The sequence below is a fragment of the Triticum aestivum genome, chromosome 1B (assembly GCF_018294505.1).
Source record: "Triticum aestivum cultivar Chinese Spring chromosome 1B, IWGSC CS RefSeq v2.1, whole genome shotgun sequence".
Taxonomy (NCBI): Eukaryota; Viridiplantae; Streptophyta; class Magnoliopsida; order Poales; family Poaceae; genus Triticum; species Triticum aestivum.
The window spans coordinates 380,990,336-381,001,866 of NC_057795.1; the positions used below are offsets into that span (position 1 = coordinate 380,990,336).

The window sequence follows — 11,531 nt, forward strand, 5'->3', positions numbered from 1 at the left end:
AAATTTGAAGCTGCAAGTTCTTTTAAATATGAAAAAAAAATAAAACTCATTTTTTTTAGTATACGGTGCAATTTTTCAAATACACATAGAAAATTTTCTTAATATTCGATTAACATTATTATTATATGCATTGAACATTTTTTTAAATATGATGGACTTCTGTAGTTATACGATGGACATTTTTTAATACACACAAAATCTTTTCTAAATACACGGTGAACTTTTTTCATACACACTGGACTTTTGAAATCTCAACTTTTTTAAAATGCGAACATTTTACCAATATGTGAACAATTTTTGGCACTTGATTAGTTTTGAAATTCATGTCTTTTTTTATAAAAATAAGAAAAATAAGAAACCAAAAAAAATCCAATAAATATAATAATAGAGAAATAATTTAGAAGGTTCCCGGTGTTAGAAATGTTCCAAAAGGTTCTGAAAACCAGGATCGCCCCGCGAAGGCAAAACATGGGCTAACCCAACTGGAAGCCTTTGGTGGTTCGCTTTCGGCGAACCAACCACTATTTGTAGCATGTGGGTGTCATATAAGGTTTGCCCGCATCACCCCGTGTCGGCCCGTGTGATTTAAGTGGCCTAGTGGGCTTATAGGCGCACCCCACATACCTTCATCTTTGCTCGTGGTTGCCACTCATCCACAACATTTCTAGTCCGGCGCTCTTAGCGCCGGTTACAAGCTGCTTTGCCAACCAGCGCACACACCTTCCGCGTTGGGCCAACCCATTAAACCTTCCGCGTTGGGCCAACCCACAACTTTAAAAAATGACGAGGGCGCTGTGATTTGAACTCGAGACCTCTAGTTCAGTTCGAATCGCTGTAACCACTAGGACACATCAACGGGAGTGCGCATTTATTTCTATCCTCCTTTTTTGTTTTTCATCTTTTTACTGTTCGCGGTTCGTATTCTTTTTTTCTTGTTTCTTGTTTTTTTTCTACTTTTTTGGTTTTTTAAAAGTGTTAAGTTTTTGCAAGTTTGAAACTTTTCTTCACATTTGTGAACTTTTTGAAATTTGCAAAATTTCCTTGAAAAATTAGTGAACCTTTTTCAACTTTGATCTACCTTTCTTGAAATTGACGATTATTTTCCATATTTGTGAACCTTTTTTCAAGATCAATGAACTTTTTTGAAATTTGTGATTTTTTTCAGAACTGATGAATTTCTTTTTAAAAATTTATGAACTTTTTAGTCAAATATTTTTACCTTTTCAAGTAAATAAACTCTTTTTTTCAAAATCGATGATTGTTTTCAAAAAAAATTGTGAAGTTTTTCTTCAAAATCAATGAAATGTTTTCACATCGATGAGTTTTTTTTTTCGAAATCGATGAACTTTTCCAAATTCATGTACTTTTTCAGATCCATGAACTTTTTTAAAAGTTGTGATCCTTTTCAAATTCATGAACTTTTGCAACTTCATAAACTTTTTCAAAATCTATGATATTTTCAAATTCGTGAACTTCCAAATTTATGAACTTTTCTCTTAGATTAGTTATATTTTTCAATTTTCGTGAACTATTTTGAGTATGTGGCTTATTTCTTCTTTAGACAAATTCGTGAACTCTTTTTGGATGTTGGTGAGCCTCTTTTGAAATTTGTGAACTTCCATATGTTACAGCGCGACTACAATTGTTCTTAAATATTTCGCTCTGCTATTAGCCTCTAGTACCAGGTAGCTCCAGTGGTTAGCCGAACGCGCACAAAATCAACGGCCCAAGTTCGAATCATTGAGACAATTTTTTTTGGGGGGGGGGTCCCTACTATTATAGAAACTGACAATTCAAGGCATAATCCATTGTTCAGTTGCGAAGAAGTCTAATCCTATTGCTTTAGGTGGAAGTTTAACTTAACAATCTCCACTGAAAATTCTGGTATATCCAACATTGTTTGGAACACTTGACAAACTTATGTGCCTCGAGATCTGATGGGGGATTGATGGGTTATGGATAGGCTTAGGCCCATATAAGATAATAATCCCTGGTTAATCTCTAAGGCTCATGCATGTGTGCGGCAAGTGGTGGGAAGTATGGTGGAAAGTTTAGTCCCATACTGCTACAGTAAGAAGAGTGAGACTTCTTTATAAAGCCTGCCCTACCACTTGCTATTGGGAGCTTGAGAACAGGAGCTGTACACGTGCACTCCTCCTCCGCCACCCGCCTCGCCTCGCCACGACGCGCGCGCACCGCGGGTTGCAGGAATGAGTCGAGCCGAAGCTTATTTTTGCCGGTCAGGAATGGTTAATTAATTAACGAGTCGCTTACGGAAGCGCCACTGTTTAAGACGGTCCTATACAAGAAGTCGTTAGCCAGTGGAGTGAACCCTAACTCAGTTCACTCACTCCCTCTCGTACAACCCTAGCCGTCATCTACTGTTCCTCTCTCCGTGCAGCTTCCGTCGATCCCATCCCGACGACCACATGCACGGTTGCTCAGGAGAGCAGGTGCCTCCGGAACCCTATTGTTCAAGATCCTGCCCGGGAGAATGGCAATAAGGTTTTTGAGGAGCGTCTCGACGCGACTGCTCCCGATCCATCCCCATCTTCGTCCGCCTCTGCTTCCACTACTACTTCTTTATCGACTCCATGGTTGACGATGAAGTCGCCAAGAAGGCCTTGGCTGATGCCGAGGCTGCTGCTATCGGCACCGCGTTGGCCTGGCCAACCGGAGGGTATGCCTCATTCATCCTCTATATGCTCTTTCATGTGTTGGCCGTATATATGATGTTCATAGATGTTTCATTTCTATGTATGGTACATACTCACATGCTTAGGTATCGGTATGATATGCATACCGTATTTGCCATGCTTATCATTTACTCGTGGATTAGATTAGTCGGAAAGTGCTAATATTTCCAATCCAAAAACCTTATTTTAGGCACTTTTCTACTCATGGCTTCACCGCTACTCTGAAACCGGAAAAGTTTATTGGAACACACTTTAAGCGTTGGTAGACAAGGACTACCTTGTGGCTCACAGCTATGAACGTGTTCTTGGTTGGTGGTGTGTCTCCCACAGTAACGACTGCTCCTGAACAGGAGAATGCGTTTAGGGAGGCAACCACCATCTTTATGGGAGCTGTTCTTACTGTCATCGGAGACAAGTTAGTCGACACGTATCTCCATATGTGTGTTACCAAGAATTTGTGGGATGTGCTCGAAGCTAAGTTCGGCGCAACCGATGCTGGAAGCGAGTTGTATGCTATGGAGCAGTTCCATGATTACAAATGGTTGATAACCATTCTGCATTGGACCAGGCCCATGAGATACAATGCATCGCTAAGGAGCCGGAGCTCCTGAAGTGTGAGTTATCGGACAAGTTTGTCGCGGGTTGCATTATTGCAAAACTCCCTCCTAGATGGAGGAACTTTGCTACTTCTTTCAAGCACTTGAGACATGAATTCTCTGTTGAGGATGCCATCGGTCATCTAAGTGTTGAGCATAGCTCGAGAGCAAAGGACTCACACGTGGAAGGGGCAGAGGGTTCTTCTAGTGCCAGTGGTGCAGAAGAATTCTCACAAGTTCAAGGGAAATAACTCTGTCCAGCAGAATACTACCTTCAAGAAGAAGGGTAAGAAGAAAGACAAAAAGAGAGATGACTGGTTTACTTGTGGTTCAGAGGAACATTGGGCAAACAAGTGCCTAAACAAGTACAAGAAGCCAGGACAGGACGCCAAGTCTGTTAATGTCACTCTAAGCAACAATGATGGGGCATCTGGGCATGGTAATCTGTTTACCGTACTTCCAGTTTCTCAGTCCACCGATTGGTGGGTTGACACTAGGGCCAATATTCATGTGTGTGCCGATGTGTCTTTTTTTTCTTACCAGGTCGCACGAGATTGTTCTGTCCTGAAGGGGAACGGCTCGCATGCTTCTGTTCATGGTGTTGGCACGATAGATCTGAAATTTACTTCAGGAAAGATCGTGCAACTGAAGAACGTCCAACATGTCTCCGCCATCAAGAAGAATCTCGTTAGTGTCTCCCTTCTATGTAAATAAGGGTTTAAGTTAGTATTTGAGTCTAACAAAGTAGTTGTATCTCGGTATGGACTATTTGCTGGAAAAGGATATGATTGTGGTGGTTTGTTTCGCCTTTCCTTGGAGGATTTCTGTAATAAAGTCGTGAAACAAATTCATTCTAATCTGAATGAATATGAGGTTTGGCATTCACGTCTTTGTCACATAAATTTCAGTTGTATGATGCGGCTGGCTAAGATGAATTTAATTCCGAGTTTCACTTTATCCAAAGGCTCTAAGTGCCATGTGTGTGCGAAAGCTAAACAACCTCGTAAGCCTCACAAGCCTACGAAGGAGAGACACCTGACACCATTAGAGCTCATACATTCAGATCTGTGTGAGATGAATGGTGTGTTGAATAAAGGTGGAAAGAAATACTTCATGACTTTAATTGATGATTCCACTAGATTTTGTTATGTGTATCTGTTAAATACAAAGGATGAGGCTCTACACTACTTTAAAATCTATAAGGCTGAAGTTGAGAACCAGCTTGAGAAGGAAATAAAACGAGTCTGGTCTGATCATGGTGGAGAGTACTTTTCTAATGAGTTCGACTTATTCTGTGCGGAACATGGTATTATTCATGAGAGGACACCTCCCTATTCACCCCGGTCAAACGGGGTTGCCGAACGAAAAAACCGTACTCTAACAGATTTGGTTAATGTCATGTTAGATACATCGAGTTTATCCAAGGCATGGTGGGGGGAGGCTGTATTGACATCATGTCATGTCCTGAATAAAGTTCCTGCAAAGGATAATGAGACTACTCCCTATGAGCAATGGGAAAAGAAAAGAACTACACTCTCTTACTTGCGCACTTGGGGCTAGTTGGCAAAAGTCAATGTGCCGATCCCCAAAAAGCGTAAGCTTGGTCCAAAGACCATGGACTGCGTTAATTTGGGATACGCTAAGAATAGCGTTGGCTATAGATTTCTAGTAGTGAAATCTGAGGTACCTGACCAAAAGGTCGGTACAGTTATAGAGTCTAAGGATGCTACATTCTTTGAGAATATTTTCCCCATGAGAGATATGCAAAGCAGTTCTAGACTGGAATCTGACGAGACTCCTGAACCTGCCATTCTGGTGGAATATTATGAACACATAAGTGATGAAAGTTCATTAGAGGATGACGAGGAAGCTCCTATTAGGATCAAGAGACAGAGGACTACAAAGTCTTTTGGTGATGATTTCCTCATGTGCCTCGTGGATGACGACACTCCCACTTCCATTTCAGAAGCTTATGCATCTTCTGATGCTGACTACTAAAAGGATGCGGTCCATAGCGAGATGGATTCCATCATGGCTAACGGGTCATGGGAGATCACTGATCGTCCTTATGGTTGCCAACCATTGGGACGTAAGTGGGTGTTCAAAAGGAAGCTTAGGCCCGATGGTACTATTGAGAAGTACAAGGCTAGGCTTGTGGCCAAGGGTTATACCCAGAAAGAAGAAGAGGATTTCTTCGATACTTACTCACATGTGGCTAGACTGACAACTATTCGAGTGTTACTCGCTTTGGCTACCTCGCATGGTCTTCTCGTTCATCAGATGGACGTTAAGACGACTTTCCTTAATGGAGAACTAGACGAGGAAATTTACATGCAACGGCTAGATGGCTTTGTAGTAAATGGCCAGGAAAGAAAGGTGTGCAAGCTAGTGAAATCTTTGTATGGCCTGAAACAAGCGCCTAAGCAATGGCATGAGAAGTTCAATACAACTTTGACATCTGCTGGCTTTGTATTTAATGAAGCTGACAAATGTGTATACTATTGCTATGGTGTGGGCGAAGGAGTAATATTGTGTCTGTATGTCGATGACATACTGATATTTGGGACCCACCTCAAAGTCATTTGAGGAGGTCAAGGCCTTTCTATGTCATAACTTTGAGATGAAAAACCTAGGCTTGGCTGATGTTATCTTGAACATCAAGCTACTACGAGATACTAAGGGTGGAATTACACTTTTGCAATCCCACTATGTTGAGAAGATTTTGAGCCATTTTGGATATTCGGACTGCAAACCTTCTGCAACACCATATGATCCTAGCGTGCGGATTCGAAAGTTCGAATGCACAGTTGTAGATCAATTGAGATATTCTCAAGTGGTTGGTTCACTCATGTACCTAGCTTGTGCTACTCGTCCTGACATCTCATTTGCTGTGTGCAAACTGAGCCGGTTTGTTTTCAATCCGGGAGATGTGCATTGGCATGCTGTTGAGCAAGTGATGCACTATTTGCAAGGTATTGTGAACTATGGAATTTACTATTCTGGGTACCCAACGATACTTGAGGGGTATAGTGATTCGAATTGGATATATGATGCTGATGAGATGAAAGCCACAAGTGGATATGTCTTCACACTTGGTGGTGGTACTGTTTTCTGGAAGTCTTGCAAGAAGACGATCTTAATCAGATCGACTATGGAAGCAGAACTCACAACATTAGACACATCATGCGTCGAAGCAGAAAGGCTTCGAGAGCTTTTGATGGATTTGCCAGTGGTTGATAAACCAGTCCCGGCTGTCCTTATGAACTGTGGCAATCAAACTGTGATTGCCAAGGCTAAGAGTTCAAAAGACAATATGAAATCCACAAAGCACATAAGAAGAAGATTGAAATCTGTCTGAAAATTAAGAATTTTCGGAGTGATAGCACTCGATTATATACAGACTGCTAAAAATCTGGCAGACCCTTTTATGAAAGGGCTATCACGGACTGTGATAGAAAATGCATCGAGGGAGATGGGCATGAGACCCACGTAAGTTGCCATGGGGGTAACCCAACCTATGTGATCGAAGATCCCGTGAATTAGGACCTGTGAAAACAATCCAGCGGTCAACTGAGGAGAGTATCCTTAATTAACCTACTCTGTTGGAGATACAATGATACTCTCAATTCTGTAAGGCAGGTTGACTTTTGTCTTAATGTGTTCCAAAGCTTATGTAAGCAAGATGCTAACCTACAGAGCATTCTTTGGAGGAACACACATATGTGAGCCCCGACTGCTGGACACAGTCTATGAGATTGGGTGATCTCTAGGAAGCTCATGAGAAGGTACGGAGTATGACTTATAAGCTCCACCCGTGGGGTTTAGCCTTCGGCAGCCACATATCAGCTGACAATAGGTGATACTTCTGCATGCTAAACTGACAATTCAAGGCATAGTCTATTGTTGCGAACCAACCTGTGGTTGGATGGTTAGAGGGACTGTGGTATCCCCAGCCCACCAGGGTTCAAATCCCGGTGCTCGCATTTATTTTGGATTTATTTCAGGATTTCCGGCGATGCGCATTCAGTGGGAGGAGACGTTCTCATCGATAACGAGGTGCCTACAGTGACTTCGTAAATTTCAAGATGATATGCCGACTCAGTCTTTCGAAGATGCTCATAGGGGTAGGGTGTGCGTGTGTGCGTTCATAGGGGTGAGTGTGTGCGCGTGTATATGAGCGCTTGTGTCTGTACTGTGTTCAAAAAAAGGCATAGTCCATTGCTCAGTTGTAAGAAGTATAATCCTATTGCTCTAGGTGGAAGTTCAACTTAACAGTCTCCACTGAAAATTCTGGTATATCAAACATTATTTGGAACAGTTGACAAACTTATGTGTCTCGAGATCTGGTGGGGGATTGATGGATTATGGATGGGCTTAGGCCCATATAAGATAATAATCCTTGGTTAATCTCTAAGGCCCATGTATGTGTGCGACAAGTGGTGGGAAGTATGGTGAGAAGTTTAGTCTCATAATGCTACAGTAAGAAGAGTGAGACCTCTTTATAAGGGCTGCTCTACCATTTGCTATTGGGAGCTTGGGAACATGAGTTGTACACGTGCGCTCCTCCTTCTCCGCCGCCCGCTTCGCCTCGCCTCGCCTCGTCACGACGCGCGTGCGCCGCGGGTTGCGGGAATGAGCCGAGCCGAAGCTTATTTTTGCCGGTCAGGAATGATTTATTAATTTGTAATTAATTAACGAGTCACTTATGGAAGCGCCATTGTCCAAGACGTTGGACCGTGGGCTGTTCGCGGACTCGGTTGTGGGCCTGGCCCAGCCCCATCTACCTGACGGCCTATATAAGAAGGCGCTGGCAGTGAAGTGAACCCTAACTCAGTTCACTCAATCCCTCTCATACACCCTAGCCGTCATCTATTGTTCGTCTCTCTGTGCTGCTTTCGCCAATCCCATCCCGACGACCGCGTGCATGGTTGGTCGGAAGAGCAGGTGCCTCTGGAACCCTGTCGTTCGAGATCCTGCCCAGGAGAACGGCAATAAGGTTTTTGGGGAGCGTCTCGATGCGACTACTCCCGATCCATCCCCGTCTTCGTCCGCCTCTGCTTCCAGTACTTCCTCTACATCGATTCCATGGATGACGACGAAGTCGTCAAGAAGAAGGCCTTGGCTGATGCCGAGGCTGCTGCTGCTGCCGGCGCCACGTTGGCCTGGCCAACCGGAGGGTAGGACTCGTTCATCCCCTATATGCTCGTTCATGTGTTGGCCGTATATATGCCGTTCATAGATGTTTCGTTTCTATGTACTGTACGTGCTCATATGCTTAGGTATTGGTATGAGATGCATACCGTATTTGCCATGCTTATCATTTACTTGTGGATTAGATTAATCGAAAAAGTGCTAATATTTCCAACAGTTTACTTACCATTCGGTATGAGCTGTTAATTATCTCAAAATGAAAGGCTATTTTTACATTTGTTTTGGAAAAGGGAATCAGCCATGCATACTGTATACTGTATAATGAATTAAACTTCTTGTCCATACTGTTTACGTGCCTGTGTATGACAGGCTGAGCAGGAGGAAATGAATGAACTGTGGGACTGCAGTATGGAGAACAAGCTGACAAATGAGACGACGGACCGAGCGAGCAAGCACGAAGCGGTCCATCAATCATCACAGCTTTGTTCAAAAATGAAAAGAAAAACATCACAGCCTTGGCCTTGGCGCACAAGTCAAGTCCAAGTCTTCCGGCCCTGCATATAATCTTCTACTTTGACCGACTTGCCCGTGCGTGCGGCAGACGGCAGTACTACTAGCATGCTCTACATACTCACGCGGTCACGGCCGATCGGTCAAAGCAGATGACCCGCTCTCACCATGTTTGTCCTGCAAGAAAAGTGCTCCCGCGGTCCAAGCATATGAATTGTAAGGCCAACTCCGAGAGTCTATTCCAAACGGACGTTAGTTTGTCCGGATTTTGTCCGTTTAGAAAAAAAAAACCGGACAATAGACGCGGACGAACAGGCGGACACTGTCTTTCTGTATCCAACAGGGCTACCTCATCTGATGAGTTGTCGGCCCCGTCATTTTCTCGAAAACCTAGCAGGCGTGGACGCCCTGCCCGCGGCTCCTCCTGTACTCCGCCGCGTCAGCCGGGGGCGTGGACGCCCTGCCCGCGGCTCCTCCTGTACTCCGCCGCGTCAGCCGGGAGCGTGAACGGCGTTGGGTACTGCGCGCCTACCCCAATCCAGCACCGTCATGCCCAGCACGCTCGCCTTCACGCCCACCATGTACCCGATGGCTACCTGCTCACGCGCCAGGGTGTATGCCAACAACACGCTCATCAGGAACCCCGCCGCTAGCCACGACACGTGTCGCCGGCGCCCGCGCGGGAGCAAGGCGGCTTACGCTGTGGCCGCTGGTAGCACAGACAGGGGAAGGCCGAGGACGGTGTTAGCGAGGAGGATCGCGTGGCCGTCCCTATTGTGGTGGCGCGAGGAGGTTGTCGTCGGGATGTGCGAGGTCCAGGTCGTGGCAAGGAGCACGGGCGCCAGCGTGGTGGACGCCACGGCGCAGGGACGTGACCAGCGGTGCGCGGCGATGTTCGGGATGGTCAGGCGCCATGGGAGGTACATCGGCATGCGGAAGGCGCACACAAGCTAATGCAAGCAGAGTGCTATTGTGGAGCTTGGCGCGGTCTTAGAGGAGGAGGACGGCAGCGGACGAACGATGTCCTCATATTCGTCGTCGAGGAGGAGCAGTGCGACGAGGTCGAGGTGCGACGGCTTGCCCGGCTCGGCGCAACACTCTGAGGTCCAGACGAGGACGAGGTAGGCGATGTAGAGCGAGACGCCGCCCTGCCCGCCCGCGCCCTCGCCACCTCGCCGGCGCCGGCGCCCTGCCCTCCGTCTGCTGTTGTTGCTGAAAGCTCCAGCGTGACCTCCAGCGTGACCTCCAGCGTGACATGTTGCTGCTGTTGCATGTGAGCATGACGACGAGGGACGGACGTGTGGCCGGTGGGCAGTGGCGGGGCATCCATGGTCGGCATGCGTCTGCATCTTGTGCCGGCGAGTGGAGCTAAGGTGGGTGGGTGGGGAGAGAGAGAAATGTGGGAGGTGGTGGGTGTACGCCAGGTTGGCCAGGCCGAACGAGAAGTGGATAGAGAAGGACAGAGTGCCTAGAAAGTGTCTGGTTGTGTTTGCTTTGGACGCAAATCCTGATCAAATTTGGTCTGGAAATGGAGCTGAACGAACATAGACCGAACAAAAAATGGGTATGCTCCCGCGCGTTGGGTCATTGCATGTGTCCGTTTGCACCCAAACGGATGTTCAGAGATGATTTGGGGTCGTGCGTTGGAGTTGGACTAAGGGCATCTCCCACGTTGAACCTCAAACCGTCCGCATCCGGCCGACCCAAGATGTCTGCAACCATTCTGCCATCCAACATTGTGTGGTGTTGTTACACACGCGTCCGACAATCTGGTCCCAGCTAAAACTCTCTCCCTCCCTCGTTGTTTCCTGCCGGAAGCGATAGCCCCGCATTTAGGCTGCTCTAGAGCCTCAGGTCTACATTGATGCCGGTCCAAATTAAATGTAACCTCTCACTGGTGTCGACATTGAACTGGCTAGTCGTACGAGAGAACCTCCCACACCGCGTCCATGGTGTTCATGTCTGTTCATTGTCAGAGAGACGTTACTAGACGAGAACGAGCAGATATCTACCGCATTCAAATGGGCTGCTTGTCTGTCTGGCTACCGTCATTCAACAGGCACGCCGATCGAGTAACCAACTCCCGCGCCTGCATTACACCCCGCCGCTTGGCCACATTGGCATCGTGTAGGATCGAAAGTAGGTCTAGAGGAGGGGTGACTAGACTACTTGACTAAATAAAAATCTAGCCTTTTCCCAATTTTAAGTGCTGGCGGATTTTAGCAACTAGTACAAGTCAAGCAATCAACCTACACATGCAATTCTAAGAGTATAGCAGCGGAATGTAAAACATTACACATGAAGGTAAAGAGAAGGGTTTGAAGAAAGCAAACACAATGTAGGCACGAAGATTTTTGGCATGGTTCCGATAGGTGGTGCTATCGTACATCCACATTGATGGAGACTTCAACCCACGAAGGGTAACGGTGGTGCGAGTCCACGGAGGGCTATGATACGTCTCCAATGTATCTATAATTTTTTATTGTTCCATGCTATTATATTATCTATTTTGGATGTTTTATATGCATTAATATGCTATTTTATATTATTTTTGGGACTAACTTATTAACCTAGAGCC

General features: G+C 45.7%; 1 protein-coding gene across 1 annotated transcript; it reads left to right on the forward strand.

Moving 5' to 3' along the window:
* Nucleotides 1-2,594: 2,594 nt before the first annotated feature.
* LOC123078652 (uncharacterized) lies at nt 2,595-10,326 on the forward strand. The gene is made up of 2 exons (XM_044501238.1): nt 2,595-2,680; nt 9,496-10,326. The coding sequence occupies exons 1-2, from the start codon at nt 2,595-2,597 to the stop codon at nt 9,905-9,907; spliced, it is 498 nt and encodes a 165-aa protein (XP_044357173.1). The 3' UTR covers nt 9,908-10,326.
* The last annotated feature ends 1,205 nt before the right edge of the window (nt 10,327-11,531 follow it).

Bases quoted from the DNA above. Each gene is read 5' to 3' on its own strand.
- LOC123078652 (XM_044501238.1), top strand. From the start codon at position 2,595: ATGGTTGACGATGAAGTCGCCAAGAAGGCCTTGGCTGATGCCGAGGCT. The intron at 2,681-9,495 runs GTATGCCTCATT...ACCCCAATCCAG, and splicing joins TTGGCCTGGCCAACCGGAGG to CACCGTCATGCCCAGCACGC.